The sequence below is a fragment of the Balaenoptera borealis genome, assembly GCF_965194805.1.
Source record: "Balaenoptera borealis genome assembly, chromosome: 12".
Taxonomy (NCBI): Eukaryota; Metazoa; Chordata; class Mammalia; order Artiodactyla; family Balaenopteridae; genus Balaenoptera; species Balaenoptera borealis.
Genome location: NC_138869.1, coordinates 49318951 through 49341963, shown reverse-complemented (window position 1 = coordinate 49341963; position 23013 = coordinate 49318951). Strand labels below are relative to the sequence as shown.

Genomic DNA, 23013 nt, shown 5'->3' with positions numbered 1-23013 from the left:
GCACACTCAGGAAGCGGGAAAGGGTCTCAGTGGAGGTGAAGATTCATTCACATGCAATTCAGAGGCCACATTAAGGTCTAACTACCCCTGTGACCTTCCTATCACCATGAGTGATTGATTAAGAAATATTCAGCCTCTCCCTGAGAACTACAGAGATGATAATCCAGCCCTGGTTGCTATGATCAAGTGGAAAGACAGAAAATGGCAGGGACAACCGAGGCCAGCCTGGTTCCAGCCTCATGTGGGGTTAGGGTCAAGCTCCCTGTGTACTGCCGTAGTGGTCCCTTAATCTCACTAAGCCTCAGTCACCTCATCTATAAAACACACTACATGCTTACCTTGCAAGGTGAGGCTACTGAAAGGGATAAGTGAGAAAATGTACAGGAAACTGCAGAGCCTCCTGAAATGTGAAGTTCCATACCAGTGTTTATTAGAAAATATTTATTAAATATCAAAGATAAAAATGGGACATGAATGGTGAATTAAGAGAAACATTCTAATAGCAGAAATCAAGGTTCATTCCTGAAGTCTTCTCTGCCTCGTAGGGCATGGACTCGTTTTACGGAAGGGCTGAATTAGGAGGTCTCCAGGGGCCTGGGCTGGGTCAGCACCTATCTGAGTCCCATCGAACCCTGAGAGTTTATGATTCTGCCTCTGGTGCCCAAGTGTTCCTCCTCTGTGTCTCCCGGGACGGTGGCCGTTGGCAGGGGCACACTTCCCAGGGTACGCGGGTGGGGGTGTGACCGGTTTGATTCCTAGTGCCTCTTTCTTTTCCCAGGCTCCTGAGATCGCCGGGAGCCCCGCATCATCCTTCTGTCCATATGAAAGAGGTTGTGTCGGGCTTGGGACGCAAGGGCCCACTGGGTCCCGGAACCGACAGCTGGAAAGTTTGTTCACCCATGATTTGCTTTAACTGAAATGTTCAGGCTTCCAGCACACAGACCCTCCTGAGGGACCAACGGGAGGTACCCCATCCTGCCCTGGCACATCTCCAGCTGCAGCGGACTCCTTCCTGCTCACCCCAAGGGTTGCCTCCATGGTCAGCAGCACACTGGGGCTCAGGGCTCACTGCCCAATAGCACAGGTGGCCTGAGACTCAGGGTGCCCATCCAACGGATCATGGGTCAGGGATGGGCCAGCCGACCGCTTTCCTCTCCCTCCCTTGCAGATCACCTCCAATGAGAAGCACCTGGAGAGCCTCAAGAATTCGGGCAGCCTCGTGCGGGCTCTGGAGTGGCTGGCCCCAGCCGGCGGGTAAGTAGGCCCAGGAGGGCTGGGGGGAGCAGTACAGAGCGTACCTGGGCTCAGCAAATAGCCTGGCGTTCCTTTTCTCCTCTCTTCTTCCTTCCCCCACCCCCCGTTTCCCCTACACACCAGGGACCGTCACCTTCCCGCCTGACACTGCCCACTGAGATCCCTCCCTCCCAGTGTGGGATGGGCCACTCTGCCCCTCCACCCCCTGGGAGTCCCCACTATGGAGGTGGGGGGAGGTAACGGGAGGGAGAAAAGAAGAGCATCGTAGCCCTGCAGCGCGGGGAGGCCGTATTCCCATCTACAGGGAGTAGAGGTGGGGACGGGAGCGGATTATGACCAGGTGGGAGACCTGATGAACCTCACGAGAAAAGCAGTACCCGTTTGTGCACACGTGCCCCCCGCAGCAGCCTGGCCCGAGGCACCATTACCACCACCTTGCAGAGGGTCTGGAGGCCCACCGTACAGCCCCGGCTGCCTTCAGGGGGAAAACTTGAACCCACAGAACAGACTGTTTGACACTGAGAAGCTGAGGTTAGGTCAGCCTCCCAGTCCTCAGCTTCACAGTCAGTACGTCTAGAGCATCCTAGAAGTGAGGCGCCGAGACCGGGACAGCCCTGTCACCGGGAACACGCTGCACCCTGTGGAGGGAGGAACCGGCCTCTCTGCCAGCCCCCCGGTGACGCCCATGCCGGGGCAGAGAGGGCGCTGGGCGGGTTCTTGCCGCACACACCCCTGCCCTCCCTGGAGAGGCGGTTCCGGGGAGGGGGGATTCGGGTGGGGCTGACGGGTCATTTACAATGTTAGTGCCACGTGACCAGAGAAAAATGGCATGGGAATAAAGCGAGAACTGCCCCCAGGTAGCCACCCTTTAGTCAGCCGGTGTGCTGTGTAATGGCTCACTGCATGGGACAGGCCAGGGCCTGGCAGGTGGGCTCGGGGGTGGTTCAGGGGGCTTGATTAAATGACTCGGTGAGTGCCCTGTCCGCAGAGCTGAGGGAGGCGGCCGGAGGCGTGGTGGCCCCTGAGCTGCAGCTGCTCGCCCTGCCCCGGGGAGGAGGCCCCCCTGCTGAGGGGTACCGGGCCTTCGCTGGGTGCGCGGGACGCGGGGTGGCGCCCGGCACCCCTGGTAGTTTGTTTTCAGAGCCACAGGGTTCTGTGCAACCTGCTTCCTGGTGTTGGGGGTTTCGTATTAGTTGGAGAAGAACACGCGGTCGAGGTATTGCTGGGAAGGTGAGTCTGCGGAGAAGGCTCAGCTCCAGCCAGCCCTGCTGTATTAATCCTGGGTTGGGTGGGGAGGGGACAGCGCCTCCTGGCCTACCCCACCCCGCTTCCTCTGTAGCTTCAGCCGAAGTTGTCAGTTCTTACCCGTGGTTACTGTGAGCTGAGGGGACGGACGGGCTGGCTTTGATGGGAGGGGCCCCTGCTCACCCCGGTGGCCCCTGTGGTGTAAGGCACGGGCACTGGGTCCCCAGGCTGGGCCACGGGCCTTCCGCTAGACTGGCCTGTGAGGAGCAGGTGATGACCGTGCCTGGGGACCCTGGCCTTGTGCAGACAGCTGAGATGAGGCCCCTGTGAGCAGAGGTGTGCCTGCAGAGGGTGGGAGAGCCGCCGGGAGGCACGGACTTGAGTGGGCAGCTGCTGAGAGCCCTTCCTCTCCACGGCCTGCCTCTGTGGGACTCCCCCGCCCCCCAGCTGGGTCTGAGGCCGGCACATCTTCATGCTGTACCGGTTTGGGAGCGCTGGGCCCACATTTGGACCAAACGTGAAAACGAGACTCCCTGAGGCTGGTGGCCTCGTCCGTACCCACACGTATCACTCCAGCAACTAACACGTCTACACCAGGCAGATCTCGTGCTGGTCGACAGGCTGGTGCTCTGAAATTGTCCCGCTTGGGCTTTGTTCGGATGGCCCCAGCAGAAAAAGGTTTTCTCATGCTGACCAAGAGTGACCGGATGGCAGCGTTCTCAGTTCTGATGGGGCCCTGCCAGGTGGGTGTGTCCTCCTTGCCGGTCACTGGCCCCCAAGGGCTGCTCTGGCAGGCGGAGTGGGCAGCACGGCTGCACCAGAGTAGCCTGGTCTCAGCCGGGAGCAGGCCAAGTTCAAGTGCATTCCCTCAGTCCTCAAAGGGGCCTTTGACGCACAGAGCAGGAATGCGTGGCACCACCTCCGACCACAGTCCTGTCCCCCTGCGACCCCCTTTTATGCAGCCCCCTGGCATTTGGCAACAGCTGTATTTCTGTGTAGTGAACGGTGTGCTGTCAGCTCATTTCATATTTCAAGGCACGCTGCTATGCGCCATTCTTTTCTTTGGTAACACTTGTTAAGGCACAGGTTTAAAGGTGTCTCAAACAACTTGCTCCAATAACGAAGTTTCCGTTTGAAACTCTTAATTGCACATCCACACCTATGAGACTGAGAAACCCAAAGCTCCTGGCTGATTGGCCGGGAAGGGGCAGCATGGAGCAGGGAGTGTCAGCAGCTGGGATCTTTGCTGGATGGCGCGAGTCAGCTGCAGGCAGGCGCCGGGCAGGCTCGCTGTGGGCCTCGGGCCGGCAGGCTCTGGCTGCCGTCCGCCTGACTTGCCCTCACAGCTCAGCATCGGTGCACCTGGCCAAAGTGGGGTCAGACGTCGAGGGGTGGCAGGGCCAGTGCTGAGCCCCTGTGGGACTGTGGGCTTCGGGGTCCTCACCTCATGGCACTGGAGCCTGCGAACGCTGTTTCTGCTTCTCAAGCTGATGCTAGGGGCAGCTCTGGGAAGCAGCTGGTCCATCAGGTACTCGGGTGCAGAAGAGGCCCGCCCCTTTGGAAGACAGAGCATTTTACCCTGGGGATGCCTAAATGTCTCTACTTTGGTTTTTCTCACAGTTCGTCGGCCAACAGTGCAGTGGCTTCCTTGGCCCTGGAGATCCTCCAAGCTGCTGGACACTAGGCAAGAAGGCATTTAGCACAAGCCCACTCTGCGGCACCCACCCTCAGCTACACACATTCACCACATGGCACCTACAGCTCTGTTTGGATCTAATAAAGTCAGCTGAACCCAGAACCTCTGGCTGAGATGATCTAACTCCAGACCCTAGAAAACCCACTCAGAATGGACCTCCTCGGTGCATGTGGGATGCGTCTGGGAACCCCAGGTTTGCTAGCTGTTCTCAGAATGTTCTTTCCCTCTGTGTGGGCCAGGTGGGCCTCTGCTGAAGCCTGCACTGCCTGTGCTAGTCTAGGCCTGCCAGCGTCTATTAGCATCTTTCTTCTCTGGAGAAGATTTAACAAGCAGGACTAGGCAGGAACGCTCTCCCAGCTACAGCTCCGGAGCAAGCCTTTGGAAGTTATAGTCTCTTGTCTTCCTCCCACTTTTCTTCATTTCAGGGATGAAGTGATTCCAAGAATCTTGGGGAGAACTGGGCAAGACTGCACTAACAGGAACAGGTGGTTAAAACTTTGCCCAAAGGAATGCAAAACGCTCAAGGAACGCTGGCTTCCTTGAAGATCTGCTCATCTAGATGGGATGATGGCATCAAGGTAGAATCACACCCCCCACTTCTACCGGTGATCCCCCTCATCCTCGAAGCCTTTCCAGCTTCTTTCTCACACATATGCCCTTAGTGTCCCCTGTGTAAGAGTCAAGCCTGTGAAAATAGTGGGTGGACACTGCGGAAGGGGGCTGGGACTGTTGTGCTGAGGGAGGGAGGGGTGCATCCTGGGCAGCTTGAACCAGGTGAGCAAGTTGAGAACATTCCTTGGCCTCCTCTCTGGGTCCTCTGTTTCCCCACCTGCAGAATCAAAGGGCTCGACTAGATCAGTAGCTGCAGTGCTCTGGGCTGCTTAGAGAGGGGATCTGCCCCTTGACACACGCTGCCTGAGCCCAGATGGGCTTCTGTCCCAGGCAGCAGCCCCTATGCAGGGGGAATGGGCGGGGGACGCAGAAGTGGGAGGCACAGGGCCACACAGGCGGCCCCACACCTACTGCATCACGGGAAGCTGGGCACACTGTTGCCAACAGGCCCACTTTGCCGTGGTGATCTGGGTAATGTGCCAGCTTCCGTTTGGCTTTGTAACGAACACAGCAGCTCCGTGCCCCCCTCCATCAAAGGCGTGGATGTCACTTACCTTATTTAAACCTCACCACCTGCCAAGCAGACCTTCTTATCTCCATTTCATAGATGAGAAAACTGAGGCTCAGAGGAGCCAGTCCACTTGCCCAAGGCCCCACTGCTGGGCTGAACTCGGGACTCGGACTCCGCAGCCTGTGTGTCTGCCAGTGGGATGTCCAGAGTCGAGCTGAGTAGCAGGGGTGTAAGGGGGAACCCCACCCAGGAGCAGGCAGTGTCATTTGCTCTCATAGCCTCCTTACTGCCCACAGGAAGTCCTGCTGGGCAACGTGCCCATCACCAGGCTGTGCGCCCAGGTGGCCCTGGCCTGGCTGGGTTTGCCTGTGCTCCTGGGGTGGGGGAAGCTGATGGAGCAGCTGGAGGCCTGGCCTTCAGCTCCTGTTGCTTTGCCTCTTTGGTCCAGGGAACAGGCACAGTTCTCCCTGTTTTCCCAGGAAATCTGTTCTCTCTCCTTTCATTCAGCTCTTAGGGGAACCACCCTGGAGTTCTGGACCTAGAGTCCCCCAGAAGGTATTTCAGAGCAATCGAATTCTTCTTTCTCTACCCTTTTGAGCTGAGCAGGGAGGAGTCTTTGCTGCTTAAGGTGAAACAGGAGGAAAGTTTTAACATTCCAGAACCACGTTAAGTGGACCATGCCTGGCCCTGAGTCCCACAGCCTTGCCTCTTAGAGGAAAGGTGTATTTGAATAGGCAAGGGGCAAGGAAGAGATGGTCCCAAGCAGGGCTAGTGCCCCACCAAGGGTGCTCAGCCCAGGGTGACAGGCGCTAAAGCTAGCCCACGCCAAGTTTTACACCCTGGTGTGAGGCTATGTCCTCCTGGAGTTAGGGGATCCTTTCTGTCCTTCGCACAAAGGTGCCTTATGGAAAGCAGCAGCCCCAATCTTAATGAGCTGAGGTAGGGGACGTGAGCAGTCTGGCTGAGCAGACAAGGGGGAGGCCGAGGGCAGTACCCTTCCCTGCCCCACATGAGAGGCCCATACCCTTTTGTGGCTTCCCCAGCTCCAGTTCTGAGAAGACCTGGGCCCCAGCCACCCATCAGAGCTCTCAGGATTCTCGCAGTGACCAGAGGCCCAGACCCAGGTAACTACTGGCCCTCCCCTTCCCACCACCTCCAAGCTTTAGCTGTTTGCTAACTGGCTACAGTCCATCGGCTGAGCCCCCCAGGGATGAATGGCATCACTGAAGTTGCAGAGTAAGGGGGCAAAGGAGGCAGCAGGAGCATGCCTTGCACGGAGCGGAGCAGACTGGCGAGTGGCTGCACCAGGCTGCCTTCTTTCCCTAACAACAGGCCCAAAGCTTTGAGACCTTGCCTCAACTTACAGCCTGAGAGCAGGTGCCCAGTGAGCTGTCCCTCTGTGAAAATCTATCTGGTGTGACTCTGGCCTGGAGGGTATCCTGAGAGGAACTGACAGTCACCTGGCAGCTAAGCAAGTGGCTCTGTAGGACGCAGCAACAGAATTTACTGACTGACGGTTCTTTGGGCTTGTCTAGCTCTTCATGTTTCCCGTATTATCATGAGGTTTCCCCTATTACCTCATGAGGTTCTGAGGTCAATTCTACGAATGCAGGGCAGCTCTTAGCCCTGTGGGACAGCTCAGAAGTGGAGGCTCTGGTGGCTAAGGCTTTTGTCCATAGTGAGTGATAGTGAGAGGACCTGGGTCTCTCCTGCCTCCACGTGAAGCAAAATGCCCTTTATTCTCCCTCCTCCAACAACAGAAAAATATGTAGAAATGAATCTCTCTGATAAATGGACTTAGGCAGGGGCTGAGGTAGGAGCCTCAGGAGGGAACTGGTAGGGAAGGGGGAGGCAAGAAGCTACAAAAGCCCAAAGAGCCTTGGTCGCTGGGGAGACCTGTCTGGAGTGGGGTGGGGACAAGACTCACTGAGTTTCAGGAGGCTTTGGCCCCAACAGCCTCAAGCTTCCAGGAGGCCGAGGGAGGGAAGTGGCAACAAGCAGCAGCCTTGGCCCAGAATAAGGACCAGGGCGGTGTGGAATCTTGATGTGACCTGGAAGAAGGCTGGCCTTTTACACCTGGCCTCTGGCCTCTCAGAGGCTCGATGCTGAGGTGGCAGAGGAGGCTGGTCACCTCCCTCTAGATTACTCGTGAGGTGGGGAGGTGGAGTGGACACCACACAGGACGTTGATGAATAAGAAAAAGGAAGCACTACCTTTTCAGCCCCCTGCCCCCATTATTTTCTAATTGCATTTGACGGGTGTTCACTCAAGCAAGGCAAGGCAGTTAGATTCTCACCTACTAGAACAAAACAACTGCAGTGGAGCAACTCAGCTCTCTGCTGGTTTATAAACCATACGGCACGATTCGGATCTTCTGTTTTTATTACACTAATCAAGACAACATATTTATCTCAAGATCTTTCACTGCCAAGGATTCCAATAACCAGGTCAAAGCCTCATGTCTAGAACACCTCATCCAACATGGAAAAGCTTCATTTTTCAGCTCATTGGTGGTCACCGCAATGGGATCAAATGTCCTATGCACCTCCATCCCCAGGTAACCACTCTTCTGTTTTGTTGTGGTAATCTAATAATTTTCTTGCTTTTTAGTTTTACTATCTCTGGATGATTTCCTTAAAACAGTTTGCCTTTCTTTTTGCAGTCCTACGGCATGCATTTGTGACTTGCTTTTGTTCAGTATCATATTTGAGATATACCCATACTATTGTGTTGAAGCTGTAGTCTTTTACTGCATTGCGGCCATTCTCTTGCAAATTATTGGACACATGGGCTTCCAGTGAGGGCTTTTGATATTTTGTTGATCATGGATTTTTTTCCTGCATTAATTTCAGTTTTATCCAAATGGCTACCTAACTGTTCTACACTTTTACTAAAAAGTCCCTCTTTTTCACACTGACCTCCAATGCTACCTTTAAAGTGTCTATCGTCTTCATCTTTTTCTGTTCACTTAGTGTATACTTCGACACACGTGCCAATAAGTGTTAATTTAACTACCTCTAGCTTTACAGTTAGGCCTTGACAGCTGATAGAACAAGTCCTCCTATCATCTTATTCTTCACCAGTGTCTTTGCCGTTCTTGGCTCTTTGTCCTTCTAAGTACATTGCAGAACTACCTTGCTGAATCAGATTAACCTTCATATAAAGTTTTTACATGAAACTTCAAAACTGTAATGATTTTAGGCAAAGCTCTGAAATGTTTTCTGGTTTTAAAAAAAACACCCCGCTGTGGTTCTGTATGTTAAAAGCTGAACTCACTAAAGATCTTCACTCTGACCAATAGCTGTAACTTACTAATAGTTCATGCAACGCTGCCTTGCTTCTTTGTGTCACGCACTGGAGGCACAACTGCCCCTCACCAGGTACACAAATGTTTCCTCTCCAACCCCAATTACATCTTAGACCACAGGGAAGAATTTATAAAGCTTTCTCAAAGGGTCCTCATCCAACAAAAAGGTACTGAATACATGCTTTTAAATAAATACACAGCAAATCACAAACAGCCCTCCCTAAGCACAAGACACGTCCATGCTTTTTAAAGCCCCAAACACAAGTTCTAACAAACAGGTCTACTGACTCTGCCCTCAGGGATGAACTAATAAGCTCGTCAGACCTACCACCAGGATGACAGGCTCACCTGGCAGAGAGCATGGAAGAAGGCCCATTCTAGTTCTCTCTGATTATGTTCAGATAAACATCGGCAGGTAAACCATCTCAACTATCAGTTCAAAGTGGAGTTGAAGGAATTCCCTGCTCCAAATGAGTCACACTTCTGTGAAGGTGCTTGAAGTCCAAATCCAGGTGAGTAATTCTCCATTATTACCTTAAAGGAATGAAACCACGTGATGGAGGCTGGGGTGGGGGATGCCTGTTGGGCTACACAGAACAAAACTGAAAGGCAAAGGACTAGATGCCTCTGGTCCCGTGGGCAGGATCACACACATGGCTGCAGCCAGGACGAAGGAGTCTTGGCCATAGGCTCTAAGCCCAGAGTCCTTCAGTTGGAGACGGTGGACTCACCTCTTCTTACACAAGCTCAGAATCAACGTTCAAGGCTGAAACACTTTTGGTGCAATTTAACCCAGGGCCAAGTGCTAAAGAAACTTGGCAAACAAACAATTCCGTCTACTAGCAGTAAGGCTCTTTCCATCATTACAACTTAAGTTTATTCAGCTTCACCCTGAGGAAGACACATAGTGAAATAACTTATTACCCTCGCAAACCACTAAGTAAGTGACAAGGAAAAAAAAGTGACACAATCGAATGAATTAAAAGTTTAATTCTGAACCATTTTTATAACCGCATTTTCTCTTGAAGCATTGTATCACAGCAGGTTACAACAACTTTGGGATAAAAGGCAACTGGTAAACTGTCCAAAACAAGGTTCCAAATAATACCTCTTACTGATTTACCCTACCCATACATATCCCAAATAAAGTTTTTGATCAAAAACATGAAATAGATCCACCTGCTTATTTTAAGCATATTAAAAAGGAAACTAATTGGACCATTTCTATTTGTCTATTTTATACAAAAAGGCTACACAATGTTACACTTTATTCAGATTACAATTAGAGTGATTATGAATTAGTGTTCTACACCATTACTCAATTCTTAAAAATTAGAAATTGCTGTAGCAGTATTCACTATAACTTAACACTACGAGAGACTTAAAAAACTAACAGTTACTGCAAAAAAAAGAAAAAGAGAAAAAAAAAGAGCTACTTCAAAGCAAGCAAAGTCAGTACCATTACAGATATTTAAAAAAAAATTTTAACAAGCAAGGCTAGAGTTTGATAAATTCCATCTTGTGATCCATTCTTGTGCATTCTTCACTTCTTGAGTCACTCCCAAAATCCATTTGTATTGTTACTCCTCGACCAAAAAGGACCAGAACAAAAAGTTTACTTCAATTGTTCCCATAGGAAACTCAGCTTGGTTAGTGTGTCAGGCACTTTCTGAGATACCAGCCCACCCCTCGAGCCCTCTCAGCAACTCTACAGGCCAATCACAATGCAAGTTCAGACAATACAGCTGTATAAAGAGAGAAAGGCTGCTATTAATGTTTAAAACAGCAAATGTTACTCATTTGAGTATTAAGTTGCAAAAGCTGTGGCAAAAAACATTAAAGTTAATAACTTCCACACATGACCACGTAACAAACCAGAAATCTGAGAACATTCACATGTTCCAAGACATCTCCTTTCAATGTATCTTTTTTTGTGGCAGATTTACAAATAGGCCTAAACCACTCCCACCCTACCAACCAAGTCTTTCTGAAGTTTTGTAGGCAGAGTAAAAGTATTTTACCCAAACTGGCTTTTTTAACTTCTTACCTAAAGGATGGTTTACAGGTCAGTATCAAACCAGGCCAGCTGATTGCTGTCACCTGGAGGCAGCCCATCCATGAGGTCCTGGGCGTGCCCCAGGTCTGGCAGCCCATCAACTGGATAGTCAGCACCAGGGTGGTGGCCGCCCATCTCATGCTCCATCATGGGGTCCATACCCAAGGCATCCTGGCCGTAGCCACCAGAGTGAAAAGAACGATAGCTGGGATCTAGGAGAGTCAGGGGTAGCAACGGAATGGGTAAGGGAGAGAGAGAGAAGACATAAAAGTGAACACTAAGGTTAGGGACATCCAAGGGCAGCAAGCTTGTCAGAAAGCGCTGCTTTCTAACCTCTTCAACTTCTAGCTTTCTTCAGCTAAGTGCCAGTGCCAGGCCACCCATGAGGCTACACAAAGTCTGTTTCCACCAAAGGCAGACCAGCAGGTTCTAGTCGTGGACATGTGGCATTTACCCAGGCAGGGACAGGCTCCTGAGCGGGGAGCAGCAGCAAGCAATCTACTGTGTGTGACGCCTAGGCATCAAGCAGTCATGGCAGGAGGTGAAGGCGATAACAAGGAGGTCTGGCAATTGTAATCTATTTGTTAGAAAGTCCAGGCGACACCCACAAAAGTACAAAGAAAATGTGCCAGTTTCCAATGAAACCTGTATATGTTTTACATTAAGGGTTAACATTTATATGTACCTGTCAAGGTAAGAAGCTTATAAGCTCTAAGTGGTTTATTAACTAGGAAAAACCAGGTAAGATTATAAATTTAAGATGAATAGTTACAGCTGTTAGTGGTCTACCCTTAATTATGCTCCATTCGCCACTACCCAGATTTGAATTGTATTTTTAGAGTTTTCTGAAAAGCTAACTATGTAAATACCCATCCCAGATCTGAGCCTGGGGACAGAAGTTTCCATACTCTCACTTCCTGGGTGGGCTGCAGACACAGGTATTATGGGTTCTCTGAACAAAAAAAACTGAATAAAAAGCCAGGCGACTTGTGACATCCTGCACTGTCCTGCAGAGGCCTAGCAGTAGTGACACATATTTATTGGTGTGATCCTACTGCTTGCTCAGTGTGTGGCTCAGAATTCCCTGTGCTCCAATAAAGATACTATTGCTGACTCTAGAATTTAAGAACTGCCTTTAATTGCTACCACTACTTTCCTGCCAACACTGGTTTCCCAGATGAGCAAACCAGCTCTTTTGATAAAGCTTTGGACCTTTAGCTTGATCTGGAGATAATCAAGAAATGTGAGACACATACCATCCTGGCGATATCCAAGGGGTTCTCCCTGGGCACCGATATCAAGTCCAAGATCAGCAGTCTAGATAAACAGGTACAAGGCAAAGAAGCAAAATGAAAATTCTCAGCTCAAAGCATACTGTCTAATATTTTGAAAACATACTTTTTTCAGATTATGAAAAGAATAAAGAACTCAAACATTATAGAAATACTTAGAAAATGCAGAATTACTTTGAAATACAGATGCATACAATACAGAAATACTTCAAACTCTACCCTTCAAAGATACCTAGAGATACCTAGAGAAACATGTTTTCCCATTGCACACAGTATTAACAATACTGATTTATTCTTTCCACAAGGATATATTATTAAGTACTTACTACGTGCCAGGCACTGTTCCTGGTGCTAGAAATGTAACAGGAAACAAAACAGGCAAAGTGTCTACCCCCAAAAGGAGTTGCTGACAGGATATGTTATATGAAAAGACTTCTAGAGCCTGCGCATTAGAAGAACGAAGTTGCCACTAACTGTGAGAGGACAGGTCTGGAGAAAGGGAGTGGGTGAGGAAGGTCAGAGCTCAAGCCGGAACGTGTTAAGATTGCCTATTAAACAGCCAACTAACATACTACTCACTGTTTGGCAGTTTGCTTTATTTTTTTTCCACCTAACGATATATAGGATCTCTCTCCAGTCATTCAACAAAAACAACTGACTTTATGACTATGTACCATAATTGAAAAAACTTTCAGGGTGGTTCTGTTTCAATGAACAACTGTACTGAGGACAAATACTGAACAAATTAATAGAAATTCAAGTAGAAAAGTAGGTGAAAAATTGAGCATTTTTTAAGAAGTACTGATAAACTGACCTCCAACAGTGGTTAATAGACTGCCTCTTTCCTAACAACCTTTTGAAAAATGTTCTTTAATCTGCTACCTTTTTCATGTCTCCGTTAGAAATTCTAACTTGTTTGTTCTGAACAGGCTGTTTAAAACTGTAGTTTTTCCTCACAGCAGTTGCTAAAAGAGTGTAAAGAATGAATATGCAAGCCAAGGACAAAGTCAGTGCAAATGAACACGTACTGAGTGGTTTGAGAGGAAACCACAAACCTCCTTATACCTGCTCTAGCAAACAGCCAAATAAACGTGCTCACGCTGCCTACCTCATTCCAAGCCATTGGCTCTGTTCTGAAGAGAGAACTGGTCAGCTCAACCGAAAGCCGCTTCTTATAATCCTGTGGCTTGTCCTCAGACATTCGGAACAAAACAGCAGCTGCATATGTTGCTGGGAGAAGGATGGAATAAAGGTCCTTGAGGAGAAGCTGAGGCGTCACTGTACACAAGCTAAAGGCTCTGGTTCCTTTCCTACTTACCCACACCTTCATTCCTAGAATGAAGTAATTCTGTCAGAGGAGCTGTGGCTCCCTCAGCTTCAATAGCTTCTGCAGCCTCCTTGTCCTGAGCAAGTTCACAGAGGACCCCTGCAGCTACTCTTTGGATATTTTCAATGGGAGAATAAAGCAGCTAAGGAGAAAACATACACCCAAAACCTAATTAAATCTAAAGTTAAAACATGGCAAGCACCCCACTGCAGTGTAAACATTCCCAATTCCCAATTCCGAGTGTAAGCGGTATCTGTACTGCCTGTATTAGATCACATACTCTACATTTATGTGCTTGAGTGATGCTCAGGAGCAATGGTTTTCTAGAGCAGTTTTAGCTACGAACCTTTTCGTCAGAGTGTTATTCAAGCTAAAACTTGGAAGACCCAGAGGTGGCTGGAGGCCTGTGCTCTGGCAGCCCAGACCAGCTTTCATCCCTTCACAACTGAGCAACCCTAAAAGTGGAGTAGGAAGTCTCCTTCCTTTCTTGAGGTTCTAGTCCCAATGTTTCTCCTTCTACTGCCCAAGAAAACCGAAGGGAATTCTCATAAGTGTATTCACCTGAAAGGACACGACACACTGAGATTCTATTTTTTATACTCTGAACAGAAAGCACGGGCAGTACTGCCATTTAGAAATGGTGATAGCAGATGAAAAATTAAATGCTGCTGCCCCTATTTTGGTCTCTAATTTCCTGATACTTTGCTTATCTTTAAAATCCTGAAATTTTACTGACACACAGAATCTAGAACACCTCACTTAAAAGCAACATACCTGCACAAACAATGGAATGGTATTTAGGCCTCTGATAACAATTCGGTTGTGAACATCCCGAGCTAGGATGTGAAGGGCTCCAGTACAACCTTCAACTATTTCTTCCATGCGGACCCCCTCCTACCAAAAGAAATATGGTTAATAAATAGGGCATTGTCCTCTCTAAAGTTTATATACTTGAAAGGCTTTCTGTTCTGAGTAGCAATTACTAGATTAGTTATTCACACTATAAACCCAAAGTTCCCCAGAATTTGCAATTAATTAGTTCAGGAATGAAGGTGGACTCCATTCAGTTGAATGTCACTTTCTGAAAGTGGCCTCTTGTCAGCACTAATTCCAAGCAGCACCCCTCCCCCATCACGGTACTGCGCACAGCAAAGCACAGCTTCAATATACCTCTGCATCCCAAAGATAACTTTCTTACAGTCAGGGCACCAATCACTCTGGGTAAAGGGATACATAAAGAAAAGATACACAAAGATGGGAAAGTAACATGCAGACTATGTCAGTGATTTCTTTCAGATGCTCCCTCTATCTTTGTACATCTATGTGTATTTGGTGAAAACTTAGCAAAGTTTTATCACCAACTGCTAAAATTCTACTGAGCTGCCGGTAGAAAATCCACTCACCTCCTCCAAGACTATTCAACTGATAGCCTATATGGGAGAAGGAAGTTAGCTTTTGCAAAATATAACTACAATCTGCTTTCCCTCTATCTGAGTTTTTAAAAAGGTCATAATTCTGCTACTTGCAGCAGCTTTTATATTCAACTTCCTTTTTATAAGGACACAAAAGCTCCTTTCTTCCTAGAGAGGAGATTTTAAAAGGTACCCTTTGCATTCTATTAAGCCACCTCATGGAGACAGGCCAACACCAAAAGTAATGAATAGAGAAAGGCAAAGCCTCCTAATGAGTGCATCCATATCACAACTAGCAATCAGAGTCTCAAGATCTGTTCTGGTAAAGTCTTGTTCTCTAAAGTAACCTGATTAAATAAGAGAGAATCTTTGAAGGTCTGAGTCATAAAACACATTCTGAGGAATCAGAAGTGTCTTTAGATACCTGTAATGAAGCTAGTTTTAAGACTGCAAACTTGACATCAAAGTTTCAGGCTAAGATTATAGGTAAAGATCCCAGAAATGCTACTACTTAGTCTTGTAATTTGTTGGCATTCGTTAAGTCCAGGGAAATAGTTTAAACCACTCTTGGAAGAGCTAGTAAAAGGTACGTTAAACATTTATAGGTAGAACTGCAGTGGGGGATAAGAGACTCTGAAATCAGACAGACTTGGATTCAAATTATGGCTCTGCTACTTCCTAAGGATGTGAACCTTTTGTATGGATTAAATGAGACCCCAAAGCAGTAAATCACACTCCACACCCCCTTCGTACGATTGAGGAGGCAACGATGTGAAGGACATGTCAAAGGACATACCACTAGGGGCCACGTTACTCCTTATCTTCTATGCGGCCACGGAGACATGTCAGATTTTTTAGTCAATAGCAAGCAGCCCTTCAGGCAGGCAGGAGAATGGAGGGAGCCAATGACCTCAGTAGTTCAGGATCTTATGGATTTTTGCATTCCTTTTAAATAGCCAGGTGTTACTATTAAGATTTACCTACCACAAACTGCTGCTGTGTCCCACCCATAGATGTACGGCGCTGGGTATCCTGATGTGCACGAACCAGCAACTGAACTAGTCGTGGAATGGCACCCTGCTCACGCAGAGGTGCGTGATTTGCGGGACAAAGGGCAAGATTTCGGATCAATCCAACGGTAGCCTGCAGAAAAGAAGGAAGAGTAAAGAACTGGCAAACAACTCAACAAAACCATTTTCTTAGCCTAAAATTCCTAACACACTACATCTATCACAATCACTTGAAAGTAAAACTGACTACAGAAACACTTCAAAACCTCACCTCCATCCCAGACATATTTCCTATTTACTAAAGAATACAACTCCTACTTATCAATCCCTGGTGCCTAGACAGCCATCTAATAATAGTCAGAGGTAGTTCATTTTCAATTCTGCAACCTTCTACTTTCACTGACAATTTACCTTGATCAGAGGCCAATGGGATGGTGGATGTAGGAGTTTAACCACAACTGGCAGTCCATAGTGAAGGCGAACAGCATTCTGGGCCATCTCAGCTTCCTGGTGTCGGCTGGTCAGATGACGAAGAGCACAGATGGCAGGCTCAGTGATATCCTCCCTGTCACCAGCACGAAGGACAGTACGCACAAGAGCCTCTATACCACCCACTTGGCACACCATCATCTTGTTCTTGTAATTATTGCAAGTGAGATTAGAAAGAATTCCAGCTGCGCAGGTGACCACATTTATATCATCTGAGCCCAGAAGCTGAACAAGGGTCCCAAGAAGACCTTCCATCCCTTCCTATGGAGATGAAAACACGCTCAGGACATATTCAGCTTGACTCTTTTCATTAAGGCACTGGTTTACTCGGAATTTACCTGTTTAGTTGCAGCATCTGAAAGATTCCTCAGAGTCCAAAGACAATTCTGAACAAGACGTTGACTTGGATCTGTCAGGTGAAGTCCTAAAGCTTGCATTCCACCTAAAAAGATTAAAAAATATCTAAGGCGATGGCTATTAGCTCACAAGTCGTATCAGTACAAAGTGTCTTCTCTAGTCTTAGAACGTGTCCCTCTTTATTGCCAAAGCTTATCCCCTCCATCTAAGTCCTTTATTTCCTTTCATTTTCTACAATGCTGCTCAGTTTCCCTTTCTTTTCCAGTTCATCTCACCTAGTGACAACTTCTGTCAAATATCTATTGTTCCTTCCCTGTGTGGAAAAAACCTTCATTCTCTCCACAGTCCCCCTGTAGGTAATATTCCTATTACTTATTTCCTTTCATCCAATTATTTCAAAAATATTTAATACCAGGCCCTGTTTTGAGTTGGAGCTATACCAGTGAGCAGAACAGTCTAAAATTCCTACCTTCACAGAGCTCATGGTCTACTTGGAGGCAGACAAGAAACAAATACACAATTAGTAAACTAAAACTATACAGTGTGTCAAATGGTGTTAAGTGCTACAAAAAACATAACACAAGACAAAGGAGGGGGCTACATTTTTAAGTAGGGTAATTAGGTCACCTAAGTGTGAAGGTGACATCTGAGCAAAGACCTGAAGGAGTTATGTAAACTCATGGGGTGAGGACAATCCAAAAAGAAGGCACCAGAACACTTAATGTCTGGGACTGTATAAAAGACACTGACTTCAAAAGATGTGCTTCAAAGATTCACAACCTTCCATCATTTAGAACCCTAATGAAGGACGTTTACACTGGCAGAGGAGTCTAAATGGAAGCTCAATTCCCCACACACTGGCTTAACTTCACCATCTCTCTCCTACTGACATCACTTCTAAATGCAGTGGGATGTACTTTCCCTTGTCTCCTTGTTTATCTTTTCAGGTCTGCATTATTTCCTCAATTAGGTTAGGTCTACTTGCTGTAATTCTCACGGCACCCTGTACTTCTCCCTTCACAGCATTTATCACAACTATAATTTAGCCTACCACCCCTACAGTAAGACAAGATCATCCCTATCTGGTTCGTTCCTCATAGCAGCTCCAGCTGCTAACAGAGTGCACAAGGCTGATGCTACTTCCCTGGTGGTCCAGTGGCTAAGACTACGTGCTCCCTATGCAGGGGGCCCAGGTTTGATCCCTGGTCAGGGAACTAGATCCCACATGCCACAACTAAGAGTTCACATGCCACAACTAAAGACCCCGCATGCCGCAACTAAAAGATCCCTGACACAGCAACGAAGATCCCACGTGCCGCAACTAAGACCTGGCGCAGCCAAATAAATAAATAAATTTTTTTTAAAAAAAGTAAAATTATATATAGAAAAAAAAAAAAGACTTGATTCCCCTCTAGATCTCATTCCCTCCCTCCACTGTAATTATTAACTCTAAGAGAGTGGATCTTAGTTCCAGATGCCTCTCAGAATAGCCTAAGAGACTTAAACACACACACATTGTGATTCAGCATGCCCAGGGTAAAAGTCCGGTGCAGATGGCTTAGAGGCGCCCCTGCCTCTTCCCTGCAGCCCTTACCCACATACACTAAGAGGGCAACTCCCAAATCTCTGTCCCAGCCCAGTCTTCCCCTGCATTCCAGTAGCATACGTTGCCAGCTACCTTTAGTCACTCTGAATATGTCAACTCAAATAACATTCATCCTTTGCTATGTATTTTTAATGTCTAATGACATCATTCCTAGAAGCCTATAACACATCCCAGTGGCCTGGTCTGCTTGCCTTTGGTCATTCGAACTGTCATACGATGCTAGTATTAATATTCCCAACACCTCACTGTGATGCTGTGCCACTGCTCAACAGCCATCAATAGCTTCTCATTGTAAGATAAAGACCAGGGACTTCCCTGGTGGAGCAGTGGTTAAGAATCCGCCTGCCAATGCAGGGGACACGGGTTCAAGCCCTGGTCCAGGAAGATCCCACATGCCGTAGAGCAACTAAGCCTGTGCGCCACAACTACTGAGCCTGTGCTCTAGAGCCCGTGAGCTACAACTACTGAGCCCTTGCACCACAACTGCTGAAGCCCACGCGCCTAAAGCCCGTGCTCTGCAACAAGAGAAGCTACCACGATGAGAAGTCCGCGCACTGCAAGGACGAGTAGCCCCCGCTCGCCGCAACTAGAGAAAGCCCGCGCACAGCAACAAAGACCCAACACAGCCAAAAATTAATTAATTAATTAATTAATTTTAAAAAAAAGAAAGATAAAGACCAAATGCTTTAGCATAACCTTCAGGAGCCCTTTAGGATTTGGATCCCACCTAATATTTCAAATTGACCTAAGCATTCTACACCTGTGTTTCCAAAGCTGGAATAAAGCATGAATAAACATCTTCCAGGGACCTAGAAACTCCTGCACAATATAGCCCTGCCTGGCTCTAGCTCATTACCCTCATCCTGAGCTATTCATCCCATCACTCACTAGATTCTAGTCACACAGACTTTCTCTTCAGCACCTAGAACTCAACAATTTCTTTCCTACCTTCAGGACCATCTGGAAGGCACTTAATCCTTCTCATATAGATAACACCTTCTCATTCTGCAATTTCATTTAACATCCCCCTCTCAGGGAAGCCCCTTCCCTCCCCATTAATTCTGTATCACTATTTGCTTGCTGTTCATTTCTCTTGTAACATTCATTCCAATATGTGATCACTCCATCTTTCTGCATATTTTTGTCACCCTCACCACCTGTAAGAATAAATACAGGGACCATACCTATTTTGTTATCCATTGTATACCATGTGCTTATTACAGTGCTTGAAACACAGGGGCTGAATATTTTCAGAATAAACAAATGAGCATCAGAATAACCTAGGGAACTTCTAAAAATCAAGATTCCTAGGCCTCCAGTCCCATACATTTCCAGCTACCTACTGACTCTCTTGTCACTTCAACACTCCAGGGATTCTGATTAAATAAGTCTAAAAATCTGTATTTTTTGCACGCATTCCAGGTATTTCTGGAATAGCTGTTATCAAGCCAAGTATCAGCCATCATTTTTGATGGGTAATATGAACACTGCCTAAACTAGGCTTGAATAGCACCAAAGAAGGTGTCAAGCAGAACATATACTTTGTCTGAATGCAACTTTGGCTTCAAACGGAATAGGACCATCTACTTTCAGTCTGTTAAGGTCAGTTCTATCACCCTTTTCCTAAGAAAGGTAATCTAATTAGAACTACACGTGCTGCAAACATGAGAACCCAGAATAGACAAGCATACTTACCAGCTTCGACAATAGCCGGCTTATTACTAGAGCAGACAGACAGCACCTTCAGTACTCTGCTTGTGGTCCACAGTAGTTTCTCATAGGTGTAGGTCCTCATTATATTCACTAAAGCTTGAGGTCCACCACTAGCCAAAATGATCAGCTGGAAAGATGTGTATGTATTGTTAGTCATGGAATCTTGATCAAATGCCTGAGAAAGCTACTATTACCAACCTATTTTATTATACAAGAATTTCAGCCAGCTTAATGACTTAAATATATTCCTGGTCGTCATTAGCTAGACCCCCATACTGGGGCCCTATTTAACCCCTCCTTCTACAACATTTCACTCAAATTCATGCACCCCAGTCCTCCCAAAAATATATAAACTCTGGCCCAATTTTCTTCTTCCTACACTGATCACAGTAAAAGGAAAAACAAAAACAACGAAAAACCGTGTTGGTATGAAACAGTAATGCCCAGATACACAAGTTACATCAAAGCCAAAGTGTTGAGTGAAAATATGAACCAGAATGGGCACTTAAAAAGTCTTAATGATCTAGCTCTTTGCTTTTCCTAATCATATCTCATATCCACCTCAAAAAGAGACAGCATAAAATAGTCATTCTTGCCCTTTACTCCCCCGCACACCCCCACCTCCTGACTCTACCCCGATCTTCTGAAAACACATCTCATCACTTCACGCCTCTGCTAAAAACTGTTTCCCATTATCCTTTTAACATGTTCCCCTAAGCCCTGCAGGATCTGCCCTATCTCAACAGTCTCACCTCACACACTTCCTCTTTCTTACTCTTTGCATTTCTTGAATTTCCAAATCTTGCCCTGCTCCTCCCTCAGCAGAACTGTCAAAGATGCCATTTCCTCTCCCTAACCTTCATTCACCTTTAATCAATCCCTTCTTATCCTTAAGAGCTAAACTCAACTATCACTTTCTCCAAGAAATCTGCTTGAACCCTCAGAAGAGGGTCTGGTTCATTTACATGCTCTCATAGCCCCTTTACTTCCTCCTAACACATGAATTAAATAGTAATTAGGGTATTATTTCAGTGTCTCTCTTCCACCCAAGAATGAAAGCTTTAAGAGAAGCTTGTGTGCTATATCCCTATCACCTAGCATAGTGCATTACACACTGACAAATATTTAAAGAAACAGAGATGTCCAACTTTTCTAGGATACATACAAAGGGTGAGGCATACAATGAATTTGCCAAAATCCATAGAAGGACATGACATTGGGGGTCTCCCATGCTCCATGACAACCACGTTCAATACAATTCTTTTACCTTGCTTTCTTGATTGCCATAAGCTAAAATCTGAAGGCAGTCTGTTGTAATAGCCAAGAATTTAACATTTGTTTTGTTGAGCAAGGCAACCATTTTCTGCAGCCCGCCAGCTAAACGCACTGCCATTTTAGCTCCTTCCTGATGCAATAAAAGGTTGTGGAGAGTTGTAATGGCATAAAACAATACAGAATCCACTGGTGAACTGGGAAGAAGAAAAAAGTCTCATCAGAAATGTTGTGATTGCACTCTTCTCCTTCTGAGCTTGGAGCATTCTGACCATGTTTTCTTACCCAAGCATCTTCACCAGGGCAGGAATGCCCCCAGACTTAAAGATGGCCAGCAAGCCCTCACGATGATGGGAAAGGTTGTGCAAGGTCCCAGCAGTACAGCGAGCCGTTTCCACATCATTTGTATTCTGCATGGTGCGTACAATAGCAGACACCATCTGAGGAGAACGCATGATGGCGTGTCTGGAAGCTTCCTTTTTAGAAAGCTGATGGACCATAACTGCAGCCTTATTAACCACCACCTATAATGTACAGGAATTAAGAGACGTCATTTTCCAGTTTTCAAATACTGATACTGGGTAGATATTATAAGACTACTCCCTTGGGAGTTTCCTTCAAAGCAGATTAAAAAGCTAGCCATGTCACTACTTACCTGGTCTTCATCATTTAGCAGTTTTGTCAATTCAGGGATTGCACGTGTGGCAAGTTCTGCATCATCTTGATAGTTAATCAAATTTACAACTGCATGTTTCAGCATCTGTGATGGTTCAGCCAGACGCTGGACATTAGTGGGATGAGCGGCATCAAACTGTGTAGATGGGATCTGCATGCCCTCATCTAATGTCTCAGGGAACATAGCAGCTCGTACCCTCTGAGCTCGAGTCATTGCATACTGTCCATCGATATCTGCAAAAGGTAAATCCAACACTCACTATCCATAGCTCAGCATTCACCGAGTATTTGCTATCCTAAACAGTCAAGGTGATATTGCAATCACTCCCTTCTCTTTACCACACCATTTTATTTAAGCTATTATACACTAACTTTTATTAGAATAACTATTTAATTCTCAAAACTGCATTCTGACTTTCAGTAAGGCAATAATACTCTTACCAGCTACTTGTTCTTGAGTGAAGGACTGAGAAAATCCCTGCTCCCACTCATACAGGACTTGGGTGGTATCCACATCCTCTTCCTCAGGATTGCCTTTACCACTCAGAGAAGGAGCTGTGGTAGTGGCACCAGAATGGATTCCAGAGTCCAGGTAAGACTGTTGCTGCCAGTGACTAACAGCTGCTTTTCTGTCTGGCTCCATGGCCATGTCCAGCTCCATCAAGTCAGCTATAAAAATCAAACAGCATTAGTGTTACTACCAGAGAAATGTTACCTTAATTTGAAAATAAAAATCTATGATATGACTCACTGAAATCTTTTTAGAAATAGTCAAGTCTGAAAGACAGCCAAGGATAACAGAATGATGGCCAGGATCAGCTCAGTGATGAAAAATCTGTACTCTTAGGAGACCACCTAACAGTTACTCACTGAATCAGTGAAGAATGGTACTGCATCCAGGCTCCAGAAGCAGTCATCCAGACTAGATTCCTGCTGGTGGCTTGTTTGCTATTTCACCAAGCCATTAGGAGGAGTGAGCAGAAAATGGAGCAAAAGGTAGCCTGACAAGTAAGCAGGGAGAGAGGGAAGCAGGGGAATCTGAGCCAGACTGGGTTAATGGCAATGAAGCAGAGCCCCAATTCAGTAACTAAAGACTTATGATACAAACCTTGGGTAGCCATTGTCCACGCAAGATTTTCAAAACCGTAGTATGGTGTACTTCAGAGACCCTAAAAGAGT

At 46.8% G+C, this 23013-nt stretch overlaps 2 protein-coding genes across 11 annotated transcripts in view; one reads left to right on the top strand and one right to left on the bottom strand.

The window, feature by feature from the left end:
- Positions 1-4297, top strand: part of ULK4 (unc-51 like kinase 4) — a 538746-nt gene extending 534449 nt beyond the window's left edge. For all 7 annotated transcript variants that reach the window (XM_082348367.1, XM_082348366.1, XM_082348364.1 and 4 more), the window contains 2 exons: positions 1169-1254; positions 4120-4297. In XM_082348367.1, the coding sequence (XP_082204493.1) occupies positions 1169-1254; positions 4120-4183 (150 nt within the window). In that variant the 3' untranslated portion in view covers positions 4184-4297. The remainder of the gene's footprint in view (positions 1-1168; positions 1255-4119) is intronic.
- A 3385-nt stretch (positions 4298-7682) lies between these two features.
- CTNNB1 (catenin beta 1) overlaps positions 7683-23013 on the bottom strand; it is a 42562-nt gene continuing 27231 nt past the window's right edge. Inside the window, exons 2-16 of one of the 4 annotated variants that reach the window (XM_082348490.1) lie at positions 22943-23003; positions 22276-22503; positions 21815-22068; positions 21445-21683; positions 21155-21356; positions 19870-20014; positions 16550-16653; positions 16134-16472; positions 15697-15855; positions 14075-14194; positions 13292-13442; positions 13082-13203; positions 11938-11998; positions 10673-10893; positions 7683-9516 (exon numbers count right to left, since the gene is read on the bottom strand). In XM_082348490.1, coding sequence (XP_082204616.1) covers positions 10685-10893; positions 11938-11998; positions 13082-13203; positions 13292-13442; positions 14075-14194; positions 15697-15855; positions 16134-16472; positions 16550-16653; positions 19870-20014; positions 21155-21356; positions 21445-21683; positions 21815-22068; positions 22276-22503; positions 22943-22955 — 2346 coding nt within the window. In that variant the 5' untranslated portion in view covers positions 22956-23003 and the 3' untranslated portion in view covers positions 7683-9516; positions 10673-10684. Of the gene's footprint in view, positions 9517-9597; positions 10894-11937; positions 11999-13081; positions 13204-13291; positions 13443-14074; positions 14195-15696; positions 15856-16133; positions 16473-16549; positions 16654-19869; positions 20015-21154; positions 21357-21444; positions 21684-21814; positions 22069-22275; positions 22504-22942; positions 23004-23013 lie in introns of those variants that run through there. The other 3 variants (XM_082348488.1, XM_082348489.1, XM_082348487.1) reach the window with 3 other exon arrangements.